Raw genomic sequence first — 26,882 nt, 5'->3', positions numbered from 1 at the left:
TGTTGGTGATTGCTCGATATAAATATTAATTTTAGAGTTTATTCTCATTTTGTTCTTTTGTTTTGGTCTCAGATTTAGAAATGTTTAAATTTAAAATTATTAAAGAAGTACATACTTAGGTTAAGATATCCGTCTTGTGCAGAATAAATATTTTATATTTACTACTTATTTTATGTTTTTCTGTATATTATGAAATAATAAATTAATAATTATATAATAAATAACTAAGAAATCAGTTACTATTATGTAATAAATTGGCATGCTCATATAGATTAAATGATTAGTCTTGTTTATTCGTAATTATTTTGGGGTACATATATCAAAATAATCAACTTATATATGTATATGATGTATAATTAAATTTAAATGATATTAACATAGATATATAGTATACTTTTAATATGAATATTTATTAAATTAGGTTTTTACCCATATAATTTTATGATTATTTACCTATTCGTGTAACAAAATTTTATACCAACAAAATTTCTTTAATGTGAAATGTTTAGTGGTTTCAATAACTTATAATCATTTAAAAACAATGAAGATTTTAATATTAAAATATTAAATTTTTAATATATTTTCAATGTAAATATCAAAATATAAGTATGTATTTTCATATGATGTATAGTTTAATTCGATTTGAAATATATATATAAATATATATAAAATAAAAATAGCATATATATATATAACTTCATATAAGTTAAGAAATTTAATTTAGTTTTACTAGTAAATCATCAAGAACCTTTTGAATCAAATAGTACAATGATTCAAAAGGTTCTCACAATACAAAAACCAAAGATTCCGTATATGCTTTAGGGCAATATATATCTATGTCTGTCCACAAAGCACGGAGAGTTATTGATCAGATCCATAGACGTTCCTACAAAAAACACTTATGATATTAGAACTTATGTCGTATCGAGAATGTTATCCCATTTTTTATTAGTTTATTCTGCAGCAGCAAATGTTAGTCACAATAAAGATTTCAAAGAAACCAATTTAGTCATTAATAAAGCTGAAGTGAATCAAGGAAATACGGTGAAAATATTAAAACCTCAGGCACGAGAACGGATTAACCATATATATATATATATATATATATTAACATAAACACCTATTAAAATAATATATACTTATGAAGGCCGGAAACTCTTGCCTCTATAGCTTCTTTTGAAGACCGGATCTGCAAGTGTATTATGGTTTCTTTTTTAAATGGGCTTCATCACATCATATGAAGAAAAATCTCAAGTTTGCAACATTTATAGTTTTTCCATATTCTAAGCCGCACATCATCTTTTAACATGAGTTAGGGTTCTCTCATCATCTCAGACATGTCTGAGTTACAGAGCTGCGCCATGTGTATGTTCGTAATCTTTTTTTTCATCGGTGAACTCTTCATCTTCCCATCTTAAAACGCTTGATCATAAAGGTTCCTAATTTGTAGCCCCTCTGTAAACCATATATATAATTCTCATATTTGATGAACCCAATCTGCATTTCCACAAAAAATAATTGATTTCTCTCAGCTTTAACTATCTTCTAGAAACTGTCTCTCTCTGTTTCTCCAGTTCCTCAAACCGGCGTCACCGGTGTCCGTCACTCAACCTTCGAGTCTCTCCGTCTTGGTCGTAGTAATTAGAGCACAGTGGCTCGTCTCCTCCGCTTATGGAATTCCCTGAACTTCAAGAAAGGCAGTGAAATTATGGGAATCAAGGTTCTCTTCCTTGATGAAAAGGTAAGTTAATCTTTCTATCTATTACACTTATTTAATATAATTATTTTAATTGATTTCATCATTCTTTATTGAATAATATTATTTGTAGATTCCGTTATTCATGGGTTCATTTTCGCCAGACGTTCTAATCATTACAGGCCATCTTTGAAAGTCGGTTCCATTGTGAAAGTCGATCATTTTGAGGTTGCTAGGTGCTCAAGCATATACATGATAACTAATCATACATTCCTCATTTGTTTTATCCCACCAACCATTATTGATGAAATAATCATGGGTGCTCCTGAGATCAATCTCTAATCATGATTAGGCAGTTCGACAATATCCAAGTTCTTGCGAACACAAACCTCGAACTCCCAAGTATATTATCATATTGCAGCTGGGTTTATATTATGTTCCGATATCATAATTGATATTTAAAATCGCATATATGGTTTGGCAAATCCATTTCCAGTGCTCCTACTCGTTGTCTGTCTCCTCATTGACCCGTAAGAAACAATCAACACACTATTCCCTTCATATTACTGTCTATATGGTGTTAACATCAATGATTAAAAATATTTCATACCCAAGATCTGTGGTCATGTATTTATCTTCATTATTTATCAAACTAATTTCACACAAACCTTTATTTTATAACTTAAAAGAAACCACAACAACCAAACCAATCAAAACAGCAAAAACTAAAATCCCCAAAAGATGAACCATTAACGATCACCTCTTTTTTTTGTCTAATCCTACAAATAAACTTCAAAAGTCAATGACACGTACATCGAGTCAGGTAAACAAATACAAACTACACAGCAATATATTTAACAATTTATAAACTTACTTTCGCGAATGTTTACGAAGAAGAGGAAAACATCAACCAAGATCAGTAAAATCACCTAAACCAAGAAGCATAGTAAGTTACGAACTCTGATAAATACAGTTAACAACGTTTTTTGTTTACATATTACCAATCAAATAAAAGAGAAACAAACACATGCATACCAAGTGATGCAAGAGACAATTCCGACCGACATAAAGGCGGCAACAACATCTCTATCTCCTCACTCCTCTTTTCTTACGAAAATAGCTTACATGCCCAATGTCGACATGCCAATGCTATTGTCTTCTAATGTGAAATACATAAATTCGTTAAAAACCTTTAAGGCTCAAATACTCATAATTGTCACTCATTTTACAGTTATTTCTACAAGTCTTCATGTATTTATTTTTAAAGTCCGGTAAAAATGACAAGTTTAAAAATAAAAAAATAACACATATAACAAACATAATAAGAATAGTAAAAATTATTAGTTAATACACACAACTTAAACAACTAAACTGGAGAAAAATATTCAGAAACAAAAGGTACTCTCAACAATCTTAATATAATTTATATAATTTATGTACTCCCAATAGTACAAAAAACAAATTAAAAAAACAAACAAACAATAAGTTTTAGTGACACAGCAAGCAACACCACGAACTATACCATCCCCAACGGGGGATGATGAGGAGTTCTTACTCATTTATACTATAAAAAAAGCTGACAATATACTAAACAAAATATATGGATTATATACTCAGTTTGAGTCTTTTATCATTAGCCATGCCCTAACAATCACAATACTAAAACAGTTTAGTTTTTCATAAGTAGAAAATAATACGGCAATACATGCACAGTTCATCGTCACAACTCAACCATGTAACAATTAAAAAAATTTGAAATAATGATTAACGCAAAACACAAACTTCACAACTATAGCAATATTAAGATGAAACAAGAATTATGTTCATGACTTCAGTCCTGCGCTTGCACGAGGCAACACCCCTAGTATTTAAAGTGGATGAGATGATATTTGAGAGGGTTTATCAGTAGTATATTTTAGTTTTTTTTTTAATTTAAATCTTAGTTTTTCTTTTGAAATATATAGTTGATATTTGAGGAGTTTTATTATTAAGATCCCCGGTATTATGCATCTCTTCTTTTTTTGTTCAAATGTATCTTTTTAAATGCGGTTTATCTAATGCAACATGGAGTTTATATTCTAATAAAAAATAGAATATTACTTCATAGACCACTTTTTATCTTCTTAATACGTTGTGGCAGTAACCAAGAGCTCTTGGCCTAGTGGTAATGGAACTCCAGCTGGAGTGCCCGCCCTGGGTTCGAGTCGCCTTGGCCACCTTCCCGCCTATAACCGTGCGTGCCCGGATGGAAGGCCTCGTGGGGATTAGTCTGGGCTTACCGCCTGGGAACCCCCACGGTTATCAAAAAAAAAAAAAAAAAAAAAAAAAAAAAAAAAAAAAAATACGTTGTGGCAGACTTGAACTTAGAAGGGTCTTGGGATCATGTTCGGACGGATATATCAACATAGAAAAAGTGGGTCCCATGATCTCTGACAGACAAGATCTTCCTACGTGGGTCATTGTCATAACAAGCACAGGAAACAACAAACATCTCTCATTTTTGACCGTTGGATCAAATTTGTACCTCATGCAAACACGTTAAGAGCATGTTTATAGGTAGAAACTTTATTTGTATCTTAAGTGGGAGTTAATGTTATTTTAATGATTATCATTAAGCTAAGATATATTATTAAGATACACTTAATTATTTTCATTTATAGGTAGTTTCTTTAATTAAAGTTCTTAACAATAAAAAAATATTACATTTAAATTAAACAAACATTAAAATAGAAACAACTACAGACATTAAAACAAGGAGACATTGAAACATTTAAACAAGGAGACATTAACTAGAGAACAAATCACTGATAAGCTTCTTCTTGAGGACTTCTTCGTAATCAGCTAAGGCATCTTGTCTTGCAAGGAGATTCTCAAGCATATGAGTCTTAGACAACCGTTCTTTGGCGGCCAAATCCTGCTGTTTGATTGTCCACATACTCTCATACTTGTCAACATCCAGGATCTCATGCACCACAGGCTTCTTTCCACTTGCCTTTGCATCCTTTGCATCCTTTGCAGCCTTTGCAGCCTTTGCAGCCTTTGCAGCCTTCACACCCGGTGGACGCTTGCTTCCACTTGCTTCAGAGGGAACTGAATCCTCACCTTCCTCACCTTCCTCATTCTTCCTCTTCTTCTTCTTCTTCTTATCATCGTTATTAGTAATGTCGCGCCACTTCTGGTCAAAGCGCAGCTCCCTCCATGCGTGTTCTAGAGTAAACTTCTTCTTGTGATGGATAAAAAAAAGATGATGTGCTTGTTTGAGAACATCAACTTCATTCTGGCCGGAGCTTTTCTCTCTAGTTGCTGCTGCGTATGATCCACAGAACTTGGACACGAAATCATTGATCTTGTGCCAACGCTGCTTGCAGTCACCCGTCTTTCTCACCAAGCAGCCAGCAGCGTGAGGAGTTGCAGCATAGTATGCAGTAACTCGCTCCCAAAAGGTTCCTGCTCTTTGCTCGTTGGCCACCACAGGATCTTTGCTCGTGTTCAACCACGCGCTGATGAGAACAATGTCATCCTCTTGTGTCCATTTCCTTCGTTCTTTTGGCGCAGCAGAAGTGACTCCATGAAGGTTTGAAGCTTCGGTTCCTAGACTAGCTACAGATGGAAAGTTACTGAAGGAAACTGTTTGGGTTTGTGAACTAAGTAAGTCCACTAACGAACCGGTTCCAGAACCAGGAAAGTAAGCCATTGAATAGAAGATGAGAGAAAGAAAATAACAAAGATGAGAAAGTGGAGAAGAAGGAAGAAGAAGAAGACTGTTTTTTCAAGACAGAGGAGAAGAAAGAAGAGAAGTACACGGTTTATAACCGTGTTTGACATCACACAAAGCATTGATCACAACCTACCACTACCGAGTTGACATATAGCTACAATCCATTAATCACACAACACCATTCCTCACACAAACCATTCAATTCAGTCTAACCATAAAATTTATTACCTAAATCTACCAATATCTATTTAAGCATACAATTTATTACCTAAACCTATGCATTGATCACAACCTACCACTACGGTTGAATTCTTTAAGTAAAAATCAACTACAATCGCGACATATATGACAAACCACAGACTAAAAACTCTACAAAGATTTACCAAACCAAACAGAGCAAAGAAGAATGTTTTATACGACTCTAAATTCATTAGCAATGACAATAGTTTATCCAATTAAATAGAGCAAAGATATCAGGTTTTATTCTATTCAAATGATCAAAGACAGAGGTCTTACCTTAATGAACAATCGTGGGGGTTCTGTCTGAGTCTGACAAAGAGCAAGGTTTCGCCATCTCTTGATCATCCAAAGGTCTTGATCATCCATCTCAACAGACAAATACACAAAAAAATTAAAACAAATCAGATGCTTGTTCATTCTAAAGATTCACGATTCAAAAAAGACATGCATGAATGAAATAGTTTGTCTTTGAAACAAATTCAACTCATCTTTACCTTTCGATCATCCAGAGCAGAAGCGTTCACCGATGTCTCTTCGTCTCCGAGAGCCACCACGAGAGAAATCTCGCCGTTTTCGTTGGTCGAGGAGAGCAACCGCTAGAGGAAACGTCGTTCTCCTTCGTCGAGACGAGCTACCAACAGAGACGCCGTCTCGTTGAGGAGATTCACCGAGATGAAGCAAATCGCCTTTCGTGTCGCCGAGGAGAGGAGAGAAAGAAGAGAAAAAGAAAGAAAGAAAGAAAAGTGAGAGAGACAAAACGATGTCGTGCTTCACCTCTTCTCTCACCAATCACCTTTCAACACGTGGCCATAAGATACACTCTCTCCTTCTCTTAATTAAGCGACGAGTTTAGCATAAAGGTGGTTTGGTCTTTTTAATTTAATCTAAATAAACCTAAGATACACTCTAAGATGTCCCTATAATCATGCTCTAAGCTGTATCCTCCTTTTTTTTTTTTTTAATATTCTTCAATCGTTAAGCTGTATCTTAAAGACCCCAAAATAGAAAAAACAAAGAGAGAGCTAGATCTTTTGAGTTGTCTACTCCACAGAATCTAGGGCCCCTCCTAGTTTCTCGCGAAACAAAAACGAATCAATCTCTCATGATCCTAAACACTAATGACATTCTGTTCGTCAGTTTTCTCTCTCCGGATTTTTCGTTATCGACGAACAGAGTTTGCTGCAACTTTTTGTCCACCATGCAGTGTGACTTAACGGGAAAAAGAAAACAAAAGCTTTGAGTAATATTTTTTTCTTGTGAACGTTCTTTTCATCCCCATGGATCTTGTTACTTTCAAGTCTTATCTCCTGTGATTTTTAAATTTCTCATTGTACCAGGAGTTTCGATTTCCGAAAAGTCATTGATTCCACATTTGGCTCTCTCTCCTTCCTCTACATAGAAAAGATATTCCTTCTATTCACTTGGATATATAAACGTTTGAAGAGAATCAATTACATCTTGATCATCCTCTGTCTTCCATCTGGTGAACCTGAGATTTTTTGGGGATCAATCAGGGAGATAGTATTTGTTCTTGATGCAGATAGGTGACGGACACGAAGATTGTGAATTGTCAGGAGTATTATGGGCTGCATTTTCTCAAAAAGAAATACAGAAGAAGAAGAAGTTAATAATGTTCAACATGAGAAGCTTCCAGAAACTGAAACATCCTCATCAGTTCAATTGATTGCACCAACAACCTCCCAGAAAGATGACTTTTCACATAAATCCGTGGGGGACGGAAGCTCATCATCGCATAAACCATCTAGCGGATTGATTGTTCCCATAGACGATAGTGATGGTAAAACGGTAATTGTAGAGAGACCCACAAGGTCTCACCGGAGATGTTCAACAGCAGATGTTGGAACAGGAGGAGGATTTCAATTGTTTCAGCAGCCCCCGAGTAATGTTATCTCAAGTAGTCCCGAGTCTGAGCTCATTGCAGCTGGATGGCCTTCTTGGTTAACCTCTGTTGCAGGTGAAGCCATCAAGGGTTGGGTTCCTCGGCCTGCAGAGTCCTTTGAGAAGTTGGACAAAGTTAGTTAGTTTCTTTTGCTATAATATTTGGTTTGATTGAAATATATTTAAAAACTTATATGTCTTTTTTGTAGATTGGACAAGGGACTTATAGTACGGTGTACAGAGCTCGTGATCTTGAGACTGGTAAAATGGTAGCCATGAAGAAGGTTAGATTCGTCAATATGGATCCTGAGAGTGTGAGATTCATGGCAAGGGAAATCAACATCTTGCGCAAACTTGACCATCCAAACGTTATGAAGCTCGAGTGTCTTGTGACCTCAAAACTCTCTGGTAGCTTGTACCTTGTGTTTGAGTACATGGAGCATGATCTTTCGGGTCTCGCGCTTAGACCCGGTGTCAAATTCACAGAACCTCAGGTACATTTAACGTCTATTATTGAATTCACTCGACCCGATAGTACCAATTTTGGTAACGTCCATTCAGGAATCATGGGGGACTAAAACGCAGTGACAAAGTTATCTTGTTGCTTCTTGCAGATCAAATGTTACATGAAACAGCTGCTTAGCGGTCTTGAACATTGCCACACCCGTGGAATCCTCCACCGCGACATCAAGGGTTCAAATCTCTTGGTGAACAATGACGGAGTTCTCAAGATTGGAGATTTTGGTCTGGCGAGTTTCTATCATCCAGATCAAGATGAACCCTTGACCAGCCGTGTAGTAACCTTGTGGTATAGGGCCCCTGAGCTTCTACTGGGAGCTACAGAGTATGGAGCCGGCATAGATCTCTGGAGTGTTGGTTGCATTCTTACAGAACTTTTCTTAGGGAAACCAATCATGCCGGGAAGAACAGAGGTGAGTTTATTCAACATCACTTCTTTGAGTTCCAATACAACCAATTCAGCTTAATTTTATTTATTGATTCAAGCAATGTCTCTTAGGTGGAGCAAATGCATAAGATCTTCAAGTTGTGTGGTTCACCATCCGATGATTACTGGAGAAAGACAAAGCTACCACTTGCGACAAGTTTCAAACCACAACAACCTTACAAACGTGTCCTTCTGGAGACATTCAAGAGTTTGCCATCTTCTGCTCTTGCTCTTGTTGACAAGCTTCTATCCTTAGAACCAGAGAAGCGAGGCTCTTCTTCATCAACGTTAAACAGCAAGGTAAACAACATAGCCTTGTCTTTCTTTATCTTTTTTTTTTTTAATCTTGTGTTTCTTTATTATGCCTCCTGAACTAAAACTCTAATCTTCTCTTTTTTTCTCTAGTTCTTCACAACCGGACCACTCCCTTGTGATGTATCAAGTTTGCCCAAGTATCCTCCAAGTAAGGAACTTGATGCAAAGGTCCGTGATGAAGAAGCAAGAAGGTATGTGAATAATGTTTCATATTCTTCCCACAAATGATTCATGCAACGTTTCTAAGCATATCTTTTTTACATGCATTCAGAAAACGGGCCGAAACTGTGAAGGGACGTGAAGCTGAATCAGTGAGAAGGGGTTCGAGAGACTTTAATCCTGAGGAAGCCAGTAGAACAGGGACGAGAGGAGAGACGGGAAGAGGCGACAGAGATAAAGGATTCTCTCATACAAATTCAATGATTCACCCAAGCATAACAGCAACATGGAGTAAAAACGAGAGCACTAGGCACAATGTAGTAGAGCTGAAAGCTACCCGATCTAGCAATGTGCCAATGACAGGAAGATACTTGTCTCCATCATTTAAAGATGATGCAGCCATTGAACCCACAACGGTAATAAAAGTCAACATATAAGCTCTAATTTACCCCCTTTAGATAATATGGTTCATAAGATGTTTTTTTATCTGGCTCATGCTGTTACAGACGACATACAGACGCAAGAAGAACATTATGCACTGTTCAGGTCCACTGATGCCTCCAGGTGGAAATATTGAGGACATTCTGAAAGAGCATGAGAGGCAAATCCAAGAGGCTGTAAGGAAATCTCGGCTTGAGAAATCTGCAACAAAGAAAAACCACAGAACAGGTTCATAAATAGAAGACATGAGTGAAGCTTTGGTAACACCAAAAACCATCACCTTAACTGGAAGAAGGAAGACTGACAATGGCTATCGGGCTCTGCTATTCGGTTTTGTGCTGCAATAGTGTGACAGTTCTTCAACATCTTTTAGCAGGCCGTTGCCACCACAGCTATGCTTGTGCTACTAAGCTCTGTAGTTATGTGGTCATTGTAAATGGAAACTCATTGTTTTCTCTCTCACTCACATTTTGATGATTTGCATTGATCGTATAATGTGAACAAAACTTAGGTTAGTCCATAAGGAGAATGGTTAAATTCACCACTCTTTGTAACCAACCAAACAAAGTGCTATGTAAGGTTAGTTAAAAAGGTAATAAAATTAAAAAGGATAAATGCTAAATTCTAAACACTTAAGGTTTAAACCCTAAACTAAAACAATAAACTCTAGATCCTAAACTCTAACAATCAATTATGACTTTAGGGTTAAGGTTTTGAATTTAGGGTTTAAAATTTAGAGTTTTGGGTTTAGGGTTTAGGATTTAAGATTTAAAATTTAGGGTTTATGGTTTAGAGGTATTGGATTTAGGGTCTAGAGTTTAAGTATTTCGGTTTATAGTTTAGAGTTTCTAATTTAGGGTTTAAGATTTAGGGTTTATGGTTCATGGCTTATGATTTAGAGTTTAGAGTTTAAGATTTAAAGTTTTGGGTTTATGGTTGATGGTTTATGATTTAGAGTTTAGGATTTAGGATTGATGGTTAAGATTTAGGGTGTATTGTTTTAGTTTTAGGGTTTAGACTTTAAATTTTTAGAGATTAGAGTTTTGCAGCCAGTATTAATGTTGGTGTTATTTTTTTCAGCTATATATTTTTAATTTTATTATCATTTTTAACTAATCTTACATGATACTTTGATATCTTATTATATAAATCTTGGTTCTTCAAAGTTATTAATTAACACGATTGCGACATGTGTCAATAAATATTTAAGATTATGACATATGTTAAATAAAAATTTTCATATAAATAATTATTTAATAGTTATTTTCTTTTTTTGAAAAAAAATATTGTAAATAAAATAACTTCCATACAAATAATAAATTAACAGTAATTTTCCTTTTTAAATCTAAAATGAAAATTATAAAAGCTATATGAAAATAATTTTTATTTTTGAGAAACTATAATTTCCCTTTTGTGTTAAATAAATTTTTTTATATAAATAATATTTAATATTAATTTTCCTTTTTTGAGAAAAAATATTGTAAATAAAAAAATTTCCATACAAATAGCAAACTAAAGTAATTTTTCCCTTTTTAAATCCAAAATTAAAATTTTCAAAGCTTTATGAAAATAAATTTTCTTTTCAAAAAATTTTAATTTTCCTTTTTTAAATCATGAACAAAGAGAATTATAAAAGAAAAATAGTAGTTTAATAATATTTTAAACGAATGATAAAATCCTAATAATACAACAAACTGCTTAATAATAAATCTAAATATTTTGATTTTATATGAAATCTTTTTATCTATCAAAATATCTATAACTTATTATTGTGTTCAAATTTAAAAAACACTTACATATTAAACATTTTTAGAAAATATCTTCATACAAATGCTTTTTTGATTATTTTTAACTATAAAATATAATATATCTTAATTTTGTAAATCTTATTTTCGAAAATATTAATTTCAGATAATAACACAGTATGTCTAAAAATAATCTTAAATTTTAAGATATATTTGACAATTTATTATATTAAATCATAATTAATTATTTAATATAACATATAAATCTATTATTACTAATATAAAATTTGTTTAAATTATATAATAATTTAAATATAAAAAATAATTAAAGGTAATAATTGACTCGATTGACGTTATTTAACTTTCAATTATTTATATTTCATTCTATTCTTATTTCAGAATGGATTCAATTTAAACTTATTGTTTTCTCCATCCCTAAGTACAAAGTAGATAACAATTCATCTATGCACCAAAATTATAAAATACAAATAGAAAAATTGAATTTATGTGTGAAAACAAAGTCTTAGTTATTAAATAAATCTCACACAATATATACAAAAACAATAATAAAAACAATGATTTCTTAGTTTATAGTTTTTATTAAATTAAAAAATCAAATAAAACATGTTGTAACGCAGGGGCTCATATCTAGTTGGTTATAAAGAATGAGGTGAATTAAACCATTCACTTTACGGGTGAACTTAAGTATTGTTCGTATAATGTATACATTTATACAAAGAGCGTATGTGTAAGAAGGGAAAGAGAATCAAGAATATTTACAGTGAAGAGAAATTTACTACATGTGTCACTTTCTGACTTTTAATAACAATGTGAGTCACTTTATGCTACTGAAGCACTTTGTAGGAGTAAAAAGACAAATCTATACTTATTTTAACAAAACAGAATAATTCTTTTTGCTTTCGTGAATGTTAAAAAAAGAGAAACGACGAAATCCTTTTTTTGGCCACCGACAAACTGGTCCGACGAAACCATTGTTAATTTTCAACCATGATTTCAGAAGTTCTCTCAATCCACCTCGTATCTTTGCTCAAACCCCAATTAATCTCTTCAATCGTTAGTGTCTCCACGGATCTGAAGCATATAAGATCTCCAACAGACCTGCTCATCTCTGCCGATTGATCTTCTGAGGAGATCAAAACTCTGACAGGACCATGGTTTTACAGTTACTCAAAGTCGCCGGAAGAAGAAGACGAATCGAGCTTCAGACTGTCCGACGGAGCAGCGGCGGAGGACAAGAAGAAAATGATGCATCGGACTCGACGGCGCGCTGAAGAAATAGCCAGGCAGTGGACCACGGCCGGGGCTCGACGGAGCGCTTACGAACGGCGTGGAGCAAGCTGAGCCTGAGTTATAGTTTTCATAATCAAAACAGAGTGTGCGTCTTATACTCTGTCTTGTTTCCTTCTTCGGTCAAGGCCATTCTTTTAGAGGAAAGTTGTTTATAGTTGAGCTAGTGAAGGTAGAGATTCATGGCGCCGGATTAAAAGTTGGGAAGACGAAGACAAACAGCATGGATGTGGGTATGAGGGGACAGAGGATGTTTGTTTGTGTTCACATTTTGTTTTCATATGTACAATAAAGAACATTTAACAAACATGTACACTGATGTAGTGCTATCCACATGTACAATCCATATATTTATGCTAATTTAGAACGTTCATATTTTTTGCTAATGACATGTACACTTATTTGGTTGTTCACATGTACACCGGTTTATATATGGATTTTGTACATGGCTTTTGTGTACATGTGAATTTTTGAATTGGAAAAAGATCGAAACTTTGTAACAAATTATCATTGTTTCAGAGAGATTCCAACAACCCAACAACATCTCTAAGCTCTGATTCAATAGAGAATAATTACAAACCCTAAGAATAAAAATCAATAATTTCAGAACCCAATCAAAAGCCTGATCAACAACCCTAACCTCCTCAGTTCTCTTGTACACATGTACATTGTAAAGTTGTTGTACGCATGTACTCCTTTAAATCCTGATGAGTCTATGGTCGCCTTTAAATTGCATATAACTGCGAGCCATGGCATGGACGACCAGAAGTGTTCGTAGAATAAAGTCATGTCATGATCAAACGAAACAAAGATGATCTTGAGTTCTTCTCCTCGCTTCTGGAGACACTCATAGAGTTTTACCAGCTCTGGAGTGAAGTCCTTGCATGGCCTGCACCAGTTTGCAGAGAAGAAGAGACAGATCGTTTTCCTGTGAATGTATTCCAGTGGCACCTGATAGAAGTGAGCTTATGGTTTAGTATAAAAAAACACAGACGCTGTGATTGAGTATGCTATATATTATATGTTATTCAGAACAGAGCATATCTTTTGTGATTGAGTGAAACAACACATAAAGACAGAGATGTTCTAAATAGCTCTACAATCAAACCTGAGTATTTTTTTCAGGCGATTAAAAACCCCTTAGTCCCATCTTAGATGATCAAACATACACAAATATGATGACCAGTTTAAAAACATCAGAAACCGAGAACACAACTGAAACGCAGACCATCTTACAACAGGTTTTAAAGACGATGAACAGTTTCAAAAGACCTGTTCAGAGAAAAGGTAGCAAGCAAAAACTCAACATACCTGAACCAGACATATACAAGGAAACTGCAAGAGTAGATTGTAACAAGATTTCACCACAGATTTAATTATTTGTTTGATATTTCTCTCGGTTGATCAAATCCAAAACATGATACTAGAATGAAAAACCTCTCTAAAATTGATATCCTTCTCAAATCACAGTGTAAATGAAGAATCTGTGATTGAAACCTCAATTTTACCCAATCCAAAAGTATGTACCTTTCAAGATCCGCCGTTCCCCATCGGATATTGCAAATGAGACCACTTTCCTTGTCTGAACCTTGAAAACTTCGCATCCTTGACACACCAAATCTCCAATAATCAAAGCAAACCATACGGGAAAAGAGTATTTTTGTGACCAATTCCTATAAAACCCATGATATTCTAAATAGTAACTCATCAATCATAAACCATGATTAATCATTCAAAGAGAAAAAAACCAACAAATATTTGTACTGTACCTGCATCTGAGATCATGGCCGCCGAATTATATAATTTTGACAGCGAATCAGCTTCAAACTTTGAAGCTTTTGATCTTCTCCGGCTGATACAGAGCAAAATAGCCACTTTGAATCCAATATAAATGGAACCACGATGTGATAGATGTGGGAGGAGAGAGTTGAGGAGAAAGAGAGCTTGTGTTAAATATAAAAATTGAAACTTTGAACAGATATTCAAAAAAGAAGTAATAGATGTGGGAGGAGAGAGTTGAGGGGAAAGAGAAACAGAAGACGGAGGAGGAGATCATGTGAGATTCAGATTAGTGATTGGTGGCTGAGGAGAAGAAGAGGAGGAGCGTAGAAACAAAAGACTGAGAAAGTAAGAAGGATATAATTGGGTTTTCACGTTTTTTTTTTGGTATCAAGGGGAAGTTTAGATAAAGTGTCCTAGTAGTAGTATGTGATCTATTGTGATATTTAAAAGATAAAAAGTGACCTGAGATGTAATTGTTTCTACAATGAATTGATACATACGTGATATGCAAGTAATGCATAATAGTCTTTTTTCTTTGATATTCTCCCTCAAGATAGAAGTGCTTTGGCAACACCAATCTTGCCTGACTGCGTCTTCAACGGAGAGAGAGATAGTGGCTTGGTCAGTGCATCGGCTAACTGATCTTTCGAGGAAACATGCACCACCTGAATGAGCCTTAAGTGATCTGATTCCTTATAATTTTTACATCAACTTATATATTAGATTTTGTATACATATATACATTTTTAATAAAATTAATGTTTTATTTCACAACTAATGTTAAAACGTATATATGTATACAAGAATTTTTTATATATAAATCAAGGTTTCATGTTTACAGCTATAAAAGATTCTTGTATACATATATACATTTTAACATTAGTTTTGAAATAAAACATTAATTTTATTAAAAATGTATATATGTATACAAGATGTGCATTTCAAAATTATATATATAATTTTGTAAAGATTTTCTCAAATAGCATTTTTTAAGTTTTTGTAACAAAATAGCATTCAAAAAATAATCGTATACCTTAACTCTAAACTCTAAGTATTAAATTAATTAATTTTTGTGACAAAAACTTGATTTGGTGTTGTCATGATCTTTTTCTCATTTTGTAATGATGAGATGATATATGAGTAATTAGTTATTAATATATTTCAAAAGATTATAAATGTGTTAAAGTAACTAATAATATATTATATTACGGATATAGTTGTAGTAGCACAGTGGTTTTTGTGCAAGTACAACGTCGTTTTAAGGTTTACATTCAAAATTAACGATTGACTAACTAACAATTAGTTAAAGTAGAATTTATATTACGTTGAATTTTTATTACGTCGTAAAGTTTGGGTAAAAATTTTAAATAATTTTATAGTTTAGGTATGAATTTCACTTATTTTTCTTTTTCGGACAAAAACACAACTGAAATTGTTGAGGTTGAAATTGACTATTTTCCCTGCGTACAGCTGAATTAGTAAAGAATAAAACGTAAATATAAAATAGATGTAGGCCATAAGCCCAAGAAGGCCCATAAGTTTTTGTCTTTGGGTGAATCACCGTCTCGTCGATTTGATCGGCGTTGATATACAAACCCTAACCGTAGAGAGAGAGAGAGAGAGAGAGAGAGAGAGAGAGAGAGGGGAAATGAAGAAGAAATCAGAAGAGAGTTCGTTGGAAAAACTGAGCACTTGGTACGAAGACGGAGGAGAGCAGGAAGGTGGAGAGAGAAGCGAGAAGAGAAGATCGAGCGCAAAAGCATCGGAGATCGAGAGTTCTCGAACTAAAATCAAGGAAGAAGAGTATCAGGATCGCGATTCCAAGAGTTCCGACAAAAGAGAAAGCGGCGGTCGGGATCGGACTCATGGTTCTTCTTCTGATTCGAGCAAGAGGAGGAGATGGGACGAAGCTGCTACGGACAGTGAGAGAGGGGATCACAGCAAAAGCAGCAGTAAGGTTTCTGATTCTGTCGGAGAAAGAAGTTTGAAATCAAGTAGCAAAGAGGAGAAGGGTAAGACACGTGGCGTTAAAGAAGATGATAGAGATAGGGAAGGTGGTGGTCGGTCAAAGACACCAGAGAGAAGTGGAAGGCGTCATCAAGAATCAGAACATTCAGAGGCAGAGTATGACAAGGAGAAGTATAGCCGATCATCCAGAGGAAGAGATGATGGATGGTCTGATAGAGACAACAGGGATCAAGAAGGTTGGAAGAGAAGACATTCTGATAAAGATGGGAGGGAACGTGATTATCCAACAAGGCAAGGAGGACGTGAGAGGAGTGAAGGCGAGAGGTCGTCACACTCACATAATCGTTTGGGTGGTAGGAAAGGTGAGGCTGTTAAAGCTTTGTCAAGTGGCGGTGTTTCTAACGAGAATTACGATGTGATTGAGATTCAAACCAAACCACTTGATGCTCCTCCCAAAAAGCCTGATGAAGATTGGGGTTACAACCAAGACAACAGACAGAGAAGTGAAACTTACGGTGAGGATTCGAGAGACGAGGCTGGTGAGGCTAGCTCTGATTACTCTGGAGCTAAAGCTAGAAACCAGAGAGGTGCAACACCTGGTCGGACCGGTTTTATGCAAACGCCTAACCGAGGAGGTCCGCAGACTCCACAAGGTGGCATGAAAGGGAACAGACCCGCAAGGGGTGGAAGAGGAGGAAGAGGTGGTGGCAGAGGAGAACAAGGTGCTATTCAATTGCAACCTATCATGGGGCCACCGTTTGGAATGCCACCACCTAGTCCCATTCACTCTCTTACTCCTGGCATGTCTCCCATTCCCGGCGCTCCTGTTTTCATGCCTCCATTTCCCCAAGCTCTTGTCTGGCCTGGTGCCCGAGGAGTCGATGGCAATATGCTGCCTGTCAATCCTGTTCTCTCACCGCTTCCTCCTGGACCATCAGGCCCAAGATTCCCTTCCATCGGCACTCCGCCGAACCCGAACATGTTCTTTAACCCACCAGGCTCTGATAGAGGAGGCCCTCCGAATTTCTCCGGGTCTACATTCAATGTTCCTGGACCAATGGGACGTGGAATGCCCTCTGATAAAAATGCAGGAGGGGGATGGGTTCCTCCTCCTCGAGGTGGTGGACCTCCTGGGAAAGCTCCTTCCAGAGGAGAGCAGAATGACTATTCCCAGAACTTTGTGGATACTGGAATGCGTCCCCAGAATTTCATCCGAGAGCTGGAGCTTACCAATGTAGAAGACTATCCCAAGCTTAGGGAGCTCATACAGAAGAAAGATGAGATTGTATCTAACTCTGCGTCTGCGCCAATGTATTTGAAAGGCGACTTGCATGAACTTGAGTTGTCTCCAGAGTTGTTTGGAACAAAGTTTGATGTCATTCTTGTTGATCCGCCTTGGGATGAATATGTCCATAGAGCTCCTGGTGTTTCTGATACTATGGAGTATTGGACATTTGAGGATATCATCAATCTTAAGATTGAGGTAACTATTCTCTTTGCTCTTTTAACTGCTCAAAGGGGCTTTTTATGGTTTAAGTTCTCTACAGGGTTAATAATTTTAGCTTATTGTTATTATTATTTGCTTACCACTTGGCTTAATATTTGAGTAGCAGTATCATCTGTTAGACGTAGTAGATGTAAGGTTGTGAGTAGACCATGTGGGTAAGGGTTTGTATCCATATTTGTTATAACGAAAGCAAAACCTTCCATGTATCTGTAGGCAATAGCTGACACTCCCTCCTTTGTCTTCCTTTGGGTTGGTGATGGTGTTGGGCTAGAGCAAGGGCGCCAATGCCTGAAGAAGGTGCAAGATTCAAGCAATTGCTCCTTTCATTTGTTATTGTGGATTAATTCGCTACATCTAATATTTTCCTTGGGGTGTCACAGTGGGGTTTCAGAAGGTGCGAAGACATTTGCTGGGTGAAGACCAACAAAAGTAGTGCAGAACCAAAATTGCGCCACGATTCTCGTACTGTGTTTCAGCGCTCCAAGGTCTAATATGGCCTAACAGTGCATCTTTGTTTGATTCATTTGCTACTGCTGCATATCTTTTACTTGTTTTTTTTTTCTTTCTCTCTTTGTAAAGGAGCACTGCTTGATGGGGATAAAGGGTACTGTTCGACGTAGCACTGATGGACATATTATCCATGCTAACATTGACACTGATGTGATTATTGCTGAAGAGCCTCCCTACGGTTAGTAAAAATGTGCTTTGCTTTGCTTCCAAAATCAAGTGTTTCTTATTAAGTGGTCTTGTTGATAGATTATCAAATATATAAGAGGGCCAGGTCTAAAAAAATTAATGAATCAGTATCCCTGCTTTGTTGCAAGCCAATGCAGGTTCGACTGAAAAGCCTGAAGATATGTATAGGATAATAGAGCATTTTGCACTTGGTCGCCGAAGGCTTGAGCTTTTCGGTGAAGATCACAATATTCGAGCTGGCTGGCTTACTGTTGGAAAAGGCCTTTCTTCCTCAAACTTCGATTCACAAGTAAAAAACTCTTCTATTCTCACTCTCCTTACATCTCTTTATCTATTTTTGTGTCCTAAGGTTTAGATCGGTTTTGACCGGTTTTGGGATATTTTGCGTGTTTCTTTTTAGGCTTTTGTGAGGAACTTTGCGGACAAGGATGGTAAAGTGTGGCAAGGAGGAGGAGGTAGAAACCCGCCTCCAGACGCACCACATCTAGTTGTGACTACCCCTGATATCGAATCTCTACGGCCAAAATCACCAATGAAGAATCAGCAGCAGCAATCATACACACCGTCTCTGGCCTCCTCTGCAAATAACTCAAACCGAAGAACCACAGGGAACTCACCACAAGCAAATCCTAATGTTGTTGTCTTACATCAAGAGGCTTCTGGTTCTAACTTCTCTGTTCCTCCTCCACACTGGGTCCCATCTCCCGTGACAGCTCCTCCACCGATGGAGGGCTTTAGAGTGCCTGAAGGTGGCAACAACCCGAGACCACCCGAGGACAAGACTTTTGACATGTACGGATTCAACTGAGCCTCTTTTTTTTCTTCTCAAAGTGCAGCAAGGTCGTCCAGAATTGTTTTTATTGGATGGATTTTTGTTTTTCTCCCACTTTGCATTGAGAAACTCTGTTGCATATGGGGTTGGTTCTCTGTTTGTAATTCTTTAAGAAACTTTTGTGTTCATTTTCATTATCCACATCAAGCTTTACCAAATGGTTCCAATTTCCCATGTATGTGGAAACTAAAGCTGGTAAAATCTGGTGCATATGCCACATGAAAAATGGATCTGTATTGTGTATATTCAATATTTTGATGATAGGAACCAAACTAGCAAAGCGTCTGTGGACATCGATCAATGTTGGAACAGAAATATATGTTAGCAATAGACAAAGAAAAACTGCAGAGTGGACAGTGAATGACTTTGATGTGTTCGGTTTCAAAACAAAACAAAATATCCTCGTAAAGAGGTTGTAACAACACAATTTGTTATTAGCTTTTGCTTCTCTTTTTTCTTGCTAAGTACTCTTTATTGTTTGTCAAATGATTTTTTCCAAACAGAAGCTAATTGTCTCAGTTAGATGATGATCTTAAGTTTTACTGTTGAGTTTAAGTTTTGGAGATGTAACATTTAGGAGGTAAGGTTTAGTTTCTAGATCATATTATTTAGATTTTAGGTTTTATAGTTTATAATTTTCTCACTTCGTGCGCTAAAAGTCCAATTTGATGAGCTTGTTACACAAAAGTATGATAAATATATTCTTTTGTAAAAAAGTATTTATGTATTATTGGGTTGCTATATTTAGGCCCGACCAGTGGTGTTAACTTTATGAAAACGTGTTTCCACAGAAGGTTCGAGCACAGCTTTGACATGTTCTTAACTCTTCATTAATACACCCAAGTGGTCTGAGCATAGTTACAAGAAAAGCAATAACTTTAGCGATCCATTAAAACGGGGGAAAAATGGTAGATTCAACCTAAGCTAATATAATTCTTTGGTGGGTATGACTAGAATTTGATAATAATCGATATATTAAAGTTCTAAATAATAGTAGAGGAAATCATCGACCCTATTAGACTTGTGTACCGTAGTCATATGAAATTAGTTATAACATATTAATAGTCTGATAATGACAACGAGCATTGCAGTGACCGCACGTAGTTTCTTCCGTGTTTAAAAAACTTATAAATCCTGTTAGGCCATAAATATGTATAATTGCCAAAACTTTTTGTAATTCTTTTAATTGATTAATTAGATCTCGACCCGTACAACCGTTCAGATTTTATTTTCTATACTAAATCACTTTTAGTTTATAAAACAAAATTTTTATCAGTAAATTAGTATAGTTTAATATTATGTATTATCTAACTCTACTATACTGTGTTTATGTGATTTATGATATTATTATTGTAAAAAAAATCAAATTTTGTAATCTTGTAACAATTTTTTTTTGAAAACATAATTACGTAACAGTACTATTTTACATATTTTTTATTTCTAAATTTGAAATATACATAAAATTTAAATCAAATTGGACCTACTGTTAAAAAGTAAATCAAATTGGTAATAGCTAATTTTTTTTGGCATACTATTAAAAACATAAAATTTTAACACTATAATATATTGTGCTTGTAAAATATTACAGTTGTAATTAGTTAGTCTATAATTCAAATTTGGTGTATATAATTTGTTTTATTAACGCAGTATACATATGGTGATTAATTAAAGTCATTTGGTATAATATTCGTCGTTAGTCTAAGAGGTTAGTCGAAATTTGGTTTATATTGCATGTTCAGAATAATAATAATAGGATAATGTATTGGTCCACAGACTGGTTTGATAATGGTTTACATCTTGGCTATCTAAATTGATTTTACATTTAATAAGGATTAAATTCGGTTATGTTTACCATTCTTGTTTTGTAGGAGTTGATGATTATATTAGTTATTATATATTATTAAACTATGTTATTAGTAATAAATGAATAATAACTTATTTCTAGTGAAAATCTCTTTTTTTTAAATCACACATGAATCAGGGTTGTGACTTCTGTTTAATATATAAGATATACTTTATATTCTTTGATTATAATTAAAAAGTTAGTAATTAAACAATTAATATCTTATTGTTGCATAAAGTATACACGATCATACGTGTATATAATCATATATTATGATTTCATAAAATACGATTTTTTGTAAATAACCTGACCTACAAAATAACTAATGGCGTACAAAATAATTATATATGTTGTTAATAATTATTAGATTAATAGGTTGAAATATTTTTCATAAATCAGTTGGTATATTTATTTATTTTAATTGATTGGTCTTAAATATAGATTTTTGAATTTCATATTTGGGATTATCCTTCCTTAAAAATAGTATATTAAAGATTTTGTTAAGATATTAATAAAATATATTTGTGATTATATTTATTATAGTAATAAATGATAGAATAAGTAAATGTGATGATTTTCTAAGAGATTGTCCAAATGAAATATCACACATGAAAGAACTCATGACTTCTTTTTTAATATATAAGATAGGCTATCTTGAAAGAGTCGTTCTCACATCCTAAACAACATATTCTAAAACATAGTCTAACAATAATGAATGATAGGTCTAGGTATTTTTAATTGGACCTTAAAAAACTAACTGAACAGACTCAAAAATATAAGTTTAGTTAGTCTAGGTTTATGCTAAAAAGCTGTTGCATTTTTTGCTGGACCCGCAGATTCAGTTCGGGTTTCAGGTCTTATCCAAAATTTGATCGAATATTGGAATTGCACGAATTTTATCTATATTAGGTACGTTTGTATATTTAAGTATTTCATATTTTTATAAGTTCTAATTCATGTTTTGGAAATATTTTCAGGTTTCAAGTGAAATTTGGATTTTAGAAATATATTTTAGCTTTTTCATATATATTTTGTGAATTTTTGAATATTCAAATATTTTGATTTTTTGGATTTGGATATATTTGGATTTTTGAATACAATTCATATACGTTAAATCTTTTCGGGTTCTAGATATCCAAACCTGACACATAACCAAAATATATCAATTCTTACATATATTAGTTTTGTGACTCAAGACCAATCCGGATACGCTTGGAAGCGACCAAAATCACACCAACAAAATTACAATACCTATAAGTCCAGATAACTAAAATCTGAAGGATCTAGACCCAAAGAAAATCAATCTGAATCCAACCCGAGAACATGAATAGCCAAATCTATGTTTGGGTATATTTTATGAGATTTTCTGAGCCCTAGATATGTGTGTGTATGAAATTGCCATTCATGGCTAGATAAGGTCTTGAACTAGGTGAATGAGAGGTCCGGGAAAGGGTGAATTTCGACCCCGACAATCCGTGTCGTGTGTTTTTATACCCAAACAAAGAAGCAGTGCATATACATACCCAAACTAAGATATTTTTAAAATTTCCAATCCGAACTTAGTTCCGTAATGTGAAATCCGACATTGACTAACGTTTCGTTAATTCACCGTTAAACCCTGCTTAGTCAGATAATATGTGGCATATTGATTTAATCAAAGACAAAACAAAACGACGTCGTTTGTTTCATTAATCAAAACGACGTCGTATTCAATTGGGGGAAAATCAAAATTAAAAACCCTAATCCCCTTTGTTCTTCTTCTTCGACTCACGACTCTCACCTCTCTCTCTCTCAGACCTGAACTCGAACCAGAGACAACAACTTGAAGAACCGAAAGCTCTCGTCGAGGTAAGCTTCCATAGCTTTTGTTATTCAAGAAGAACTTGCTTAGTTAGGTTATAGATGATGAATCAATGTATTTGAATCAAATTGATGAATGTTACAGTGGCGAAAATGGGTGAACAAGGAAGAGGAATTCCTAAGATATGTCGTTGTGGAGAAGCTGTATCAATGAAAACATCAAAAACTGTGAAAAATCCGGGTAGACTGTTTCATGCTTGTCCTTTTGCTAGAGATGGGGTAAGTGTCGATATATATATGTAGATTGTTTGATGCTTTCCTTTCGGAAATGAGTTTCAATATTGTTATGTTACAGGATTGGTATCATACTTTTAAGTGGACCGATGTATGTATGTATGAAGAGCTTGAAGACTTGATTGAGAAAATGGATAACATTGAAGGAGCTTCAATCACTTTGCAAAAGGGAGTGAACACTTGTGAAGCTGAGATTGAAACATTGACAATGGAGACTCGGGTTTGTGAAGCGGTTGTTGAGAAGGAAATTCGAGAGTGTAAAATGCAACTCCGAAGCTTGAAGAACATAGTAGTGTTTGCTTTGGTCATGATTTTGTTCTTCAAGTTCATGTATTGATGATGTAGTAAAGCTCTTATCAAGCTTATGTATGGTTTAGTGTAGTGAAACTGACTTGTGTAATGCTGTGTGAACGATGATGTTGTATGAACGATGATGATGATCTTATCAAGCTTATGTATGCTTTGAATCACTAAAAGACTCTGTTTTTTTTTTTCATTTTGAATCAATACAAGACTCTGTTTTTTTTCATTTTTAATCACTAAAAGCTTCTGTTTTTTTTTTCATTTTGAATCACTAAAAAACTCTGTTATTTTTCATTTTTAATCACTAAAAGAATCTGATTTTTTTCATTTTGAATCACTAAAAATCATAAAAACCATGCTTGAAACAAGAGTATTAGTCATTACAAATCAAGATAAAAAGGAAAAAAGAGTCAATACATAAGTCTTAACAAAAGCAACATAACAACAAAATAGATAAATCCGCAACAGCCTTCATGATCCATCAAAAACCGCCTTTATGGTTCATGCTTCTAGCAAAAATAGACAGACAGAAAAGCATCAAAACAGATCCAAACGACCATCAAAATACAGCAAAACCATCAAAACACAGCTGAAGAGAAGAGAGAGTCATGTACCTTCATCTTTCATTTATTCTTGTGTTGGCTGACTTGGTCCAGCAAAGTCATCACAATTCATGAAGTCTTGCTCATTTTCTGCCATCGTTCTTGTCTTCTTTATTGGGGGTGGTCTCTTCTTTGGCACTCCTGGACGTGGGCACTTCGTAATATTGTGATTTTCACCGCCACATCGACTACAATGCATCACTCTACCACTTCGGTTGACCTTCTTCTTTGTTGGTGACTCGTTTTTCCCTTTCTTCCTCTTTGGTTTTGGCTTCCTTCCTTTCCTGTTCTCGAGTTCTTCTTCCAAGCTAGGAGGTGGAATAACAATGGTACCGGTTTGTTCCCAAAAACGCATTCCATTCACCGGCCTAATTGAATCACTATAAATTTGTTGCTGCCTTGTGTTGAGGTACCAACTAGAAATATAATCTTCATAATTCAGCTTCTTCTCGGTGATCACACGTAATGCATGGCGACAAGGAATACCACCTAGTTCCCATTTACGGCATGCACATGTCCGCTGCCTCATATTCACGCTGTAAGATATGCTCGCCTCTTTCACCTCACATCTACCATCACCACCCGGGATCATCTTACAATACTTCAGCTTTCTCTGCTCAGCCTCTATGATCTTTGTGATTCTAAAAGGGAACCTCCTATCATTGTCAGCTGCAATCCTCTTTCTCAGATCAATACGGACCATTGTTGTTCTTCTAATAGTTTCAAGCATCTCAACCATCGGCATGTATCTAGCAGGATCAATGGCGTTGTTGAATGACTCTGAGATGTTGTTGTGTACATCCAAACAAGAAGACATCGGAGAGCAGAAAGCGAGACTGCAATTCTTGGGATTTTTCTCCATCATGGCTTCATAGATACGCATATCATACCTTTGGACCGCCGCAATACTAGCTTCATACTCACGAACTGTGGTGCTCTCAGCTACTCTCCAAAACAGAGTCTTCATCTCGGCTTGGCGCGGGAAGAGTTTTTTCAGATTGCCATATATATGGCGAGCACACATCCTGTGTTCAACATGTGGTAAAATCCTCTCAACAGCATTCAACAGCCCATGGATGATTTAAATAACTAAAATCAGAATGAATGTAAATTAACTAATAAACTTTGACTCAACAAAATCAAGTGATACCTTTTGTCTATCAGATATTATGGTGAAATTTTGACCTCCTTGTAGGTTAAAATCAAACTGCAGCTTCTGTAGGAACCAAGTCCAGTTATCCTCGTTCTCCACATCAACAACAGCCCAAGCAATTGGGTACATTCCATTATTTGCATCTCTTCCTACAGCAGCCAAGAGTTGACCTTTCAGTGTGCATTTGAGGAAGCATCCATCCAATCCAAATATAGGCCGACACCACATAGTCCACAGCTTTTTGATGGTTTCAAAACACACATAGAATCTTTGAAACACTTCAGCTCCATCATCATTTAAGACCGTGTCTAGCACGACAGTTGATCCTGGATTGGTACTACAAAAGAGAAATGAAAATGTTAGTTAATTTATTAAAAACAGAGACAATAATTAAAAAAAACTACAATTATTAAAAAAACTTCACTTACGCCAGAATCGCAAGTCGGTAGTCTTTTAGCCTACTAAACTGCTCTTCATGGTCACGGTTGATGATGATTTTTGCCATCTTCTTCGCATTCTTACACTTGTCAATTGTGGTTATCAAGTTGAACCTTTGCTCAATCTGCTCTTGAATATACTTAGGCTTCAAATCGATATCATTCCTAATCTCGTCCATGAAGATCTTCATGATCACACCCGACTTTAATATCTTACTATACCCATCCTTTTGGCATTTGTGGTCAGCTTCATATGTCTTCACCATCCACTTCCCATATCTCTCTTCATAAGAGCAATAGATTCTCCATGGGCAGTTGTCTTCAGTCCCACACACAGCCCCAGATTTAATGCCCCCCCATTTGTTCAACTTAATGTTCCACCCTCCCTTCAATGCATACTCAACCAATGCATCTTTGAAATCTTCAATGGTGTCGAACACTTGCTTTAGCTCTAGGTGACCACTGCCTGGTTTGAATCTCAACAAAGGCTCTTCTTCTTCCTCGCCATCAGAATTGGGAGGTGTGTTATGATAGTCGAAATCTTCATCTTCATCCACAAAGCCAGCAACATTTCTTTCTACTCTGATCTCTTCTTCTCAAGGTTCCTGAAACTGATCTTCAGGATGATCGACTGTGTTCACTAAGAACAAATTAACAACTCCTTTCCACTCACCAGCTTCACACATCTCTTTAAAAGCATCATCTCTAACATAGCTCAGTTTCTTTCTATCCTTGTGATCCTCAAAAGGAAGCGTGTACCACAACTTGTTGATATATAATCCCTCTCCAAACTCATATGATAACAATGTGAACAACTCTGTCGGTTTGCACTCAATTGTTTTCACATCTCCACCAATATACCCAACATCACCGGTTCTTTTCTTCACCCAATATCCACCGCAACTAATATTAAACGTCACAATCTCGAACATTCTGTAAATGAGAGGAGGAAATTTCAACATTAATACACTGGAAAATCAAACTCGGTTTGATTAAAATCGATACAAATCAAAAGCTTTATCTTCAATAAAATTGAAAGATTTACCTCTTTTCCAAGTCGCTAACGCCTTTGCATTTACTTTCGAAAGTTTCTTTCCACTTCACTAATACAAGCGTTCGACGAGAGCTTCTGGTTCGAGTTCAGGTCTGAGAGAGAGAGAGGTGAGAGTCGTGAGTCGAAGAAGAAGAACAAAGGGGA

The 26,882-nt window shown here is 35.4% G+C and overlaps 6 protein-coding genes across 10 annotated transcripts; 3 read left to right on the top strand and 3 right to left on the bottom strand.

Annotated features, from left to right (window-relative positions):
- Nucleotides 1–4,481: 4,481 nt before the first annotated feature.
- On the bottom strand, nt 4,482–5,390 carry LOC130500132 (glutathione S-transferase T3-like). Its single transcript, XM_056994859.1, has one exon. It carries the CDS (start codon nt 5,388–5,390, stop codon nt 4,482–4,484), a length of 909 nt encoding a protein of 302 aa, XP_056850839.1.
- Nucleotides 5,391–7,235: 1,845 nt separating this feature from the next.
- Nucleotides 7,236–10,485, top strand: LOC108834202 (probable serine/threonine-protein kinase At1g09600). Its single transcript, XM_018607550.2, has 7 exons — nt 7,236–7,688; nt 7,763–8,047; nt 8,168–8,485; nt 8,572–8,799; nt 8,905–9,005; nt 9,086–9,389; nt 9,480–10,485. The coding sequence occupies exons 1-7, from the start codon at nt 7,236–7,238 to the stop codon at nt 9,648–9,650; spliced, it is 1,860 nt and encodes a 619-aa protein (XP_018463052.2). The 3' UTR covers nt 9,651–10,485.
- A 2,470-nt stretch (nt 10,486–12,955) lies between these two features.
- LOC108834203 (uncharacterized) lies at nt 12,956–14,585 on the bottom strand. Of its 4 annotated transcripts, none has more exons than XR_008938592.1 (3): nt 14,237–14,585; nt 13,995–14,087; nt 12,956–13,418 (listed from the first exon to the last, which is right to left on the bottom strand). XR_008938592.1 is itself a non-coding variant. In XM_056994038.1 (3 exons), the coding sequence occupies exons 1-3, from the start codon at nt 14,250–14,252 to the stop codon at nt 13,315–13,317; spliced, it is 285 nt and encodes a 94-aa protein (XP_056850018.1). In that variant the 5' UTR covers nt 14,253–14,585; the 3' UTR covers nt 12,956–13,314. The 4 variants fall into 4 exon arrangements, 3 of the variants coding, with proteins under 3 accessions (XP_056850018.1, XP_056850019.1, XP_056850017.1); XM_056994038.1 differs by having other exon boundaries at nt 13,995–14,159; XM_056994039.1 differs by having other exon boundaries at nt 13,995–14,140.
- Nucleotides 14,586–15,845: 1,260 nt separating this feature from the next.
- On the top strand, nt 15,846–19,410 carry LOC108828146 (N6-adenosine-methyltransferase non-catalytic subunit MTB). 2 transcript variants are annotated; one of them, XM_018601736.2, is made up of 6 exons: nt 15,846–17,700; nt 17,938–18,021; nt 18,105–18,209; nt 18,304–18,412; nt 18,558–18,709; nt 18,821–19,410. In XM_018601736.2, exons 1-6 carry the CDS (start codon nt 15,898–15,900, stop codon nt 19,226–19,228), a joined length of 2,661 nt encoding a protein of 886 aa, XP_018457238.2. In that variant the 5' UTR covers nt 15,846–15,897; the 3' UTR covers nt 19,229–19,410. The 2 variants fall into 2 exon arrangements, with proteins under 2 accessions (XP_018457238.2, XP_018457237.2); XM_018601735.2 differs by having other exon boundaries at nt 18,549–18,709.
- Nucleotides 19,411–23,048: 3,638 nt separating this feature from the next.
- Nucleotides 23,049–23,526, top strand: LOC108824863 (uncharacterized protein At1g43920, Chloroplastic-like). Its single transcript, XM_018598237.1, has 2 exons — nt 23,049–23,174; nt 23,251–23,526. Exons 1-2 carry the CDS (start codon nt 23,049–23,051, stop codon nt 23,524–23,526), a joined length of 402 nt encoding a protein of 133 aa, XP_018453739.1.
- Nucleotides 23,527–24,119: 593 nt separating this feature from the next.
- LOC108824862 (uncharacterized) lies at nt 24,120–26,646 on the bottom strand. The gene is made up of 4 exons (XM_018598235.2): nt 26,358–26,646; nt 25,676–26,231; nt 25,219–25,584; nt 24,120–25,119 (listed from the first exon to the last, which is right to left on the bottom strand). The coding sequence occupies exons 1-4, from the start codon at nt 26,644–26,646 to the stop codon at nt 24,120–24,122; spliced, it is 2,211 nt and encodes a 736-aa protein (XP_018453737.1).
- Nucleotides 26,647–26,882: the final 236 nt, after the last annotated feature.

The sequence above is a fragment of the Raphanus sativus genome, chromosome 9 (assembly GCF_000801105.2).
Source record: "Raphanus sativus cultivar WK10039 chromosome 9, ASM80110v3, whole genome shotgun sequence".
Classification (NCBI taxonomy): domain Eukaryota; kingdom Viridiplantae; phylum Streptophyta; class Magnoliopsida; order Brassicales; family Brassicaceae; genus Raphanus; species Raphanus sativus.
Note: the sequence above shows the minus strand (reverse complement) of the source record. Positions and strands in the feature narration are given on the sequence as shown.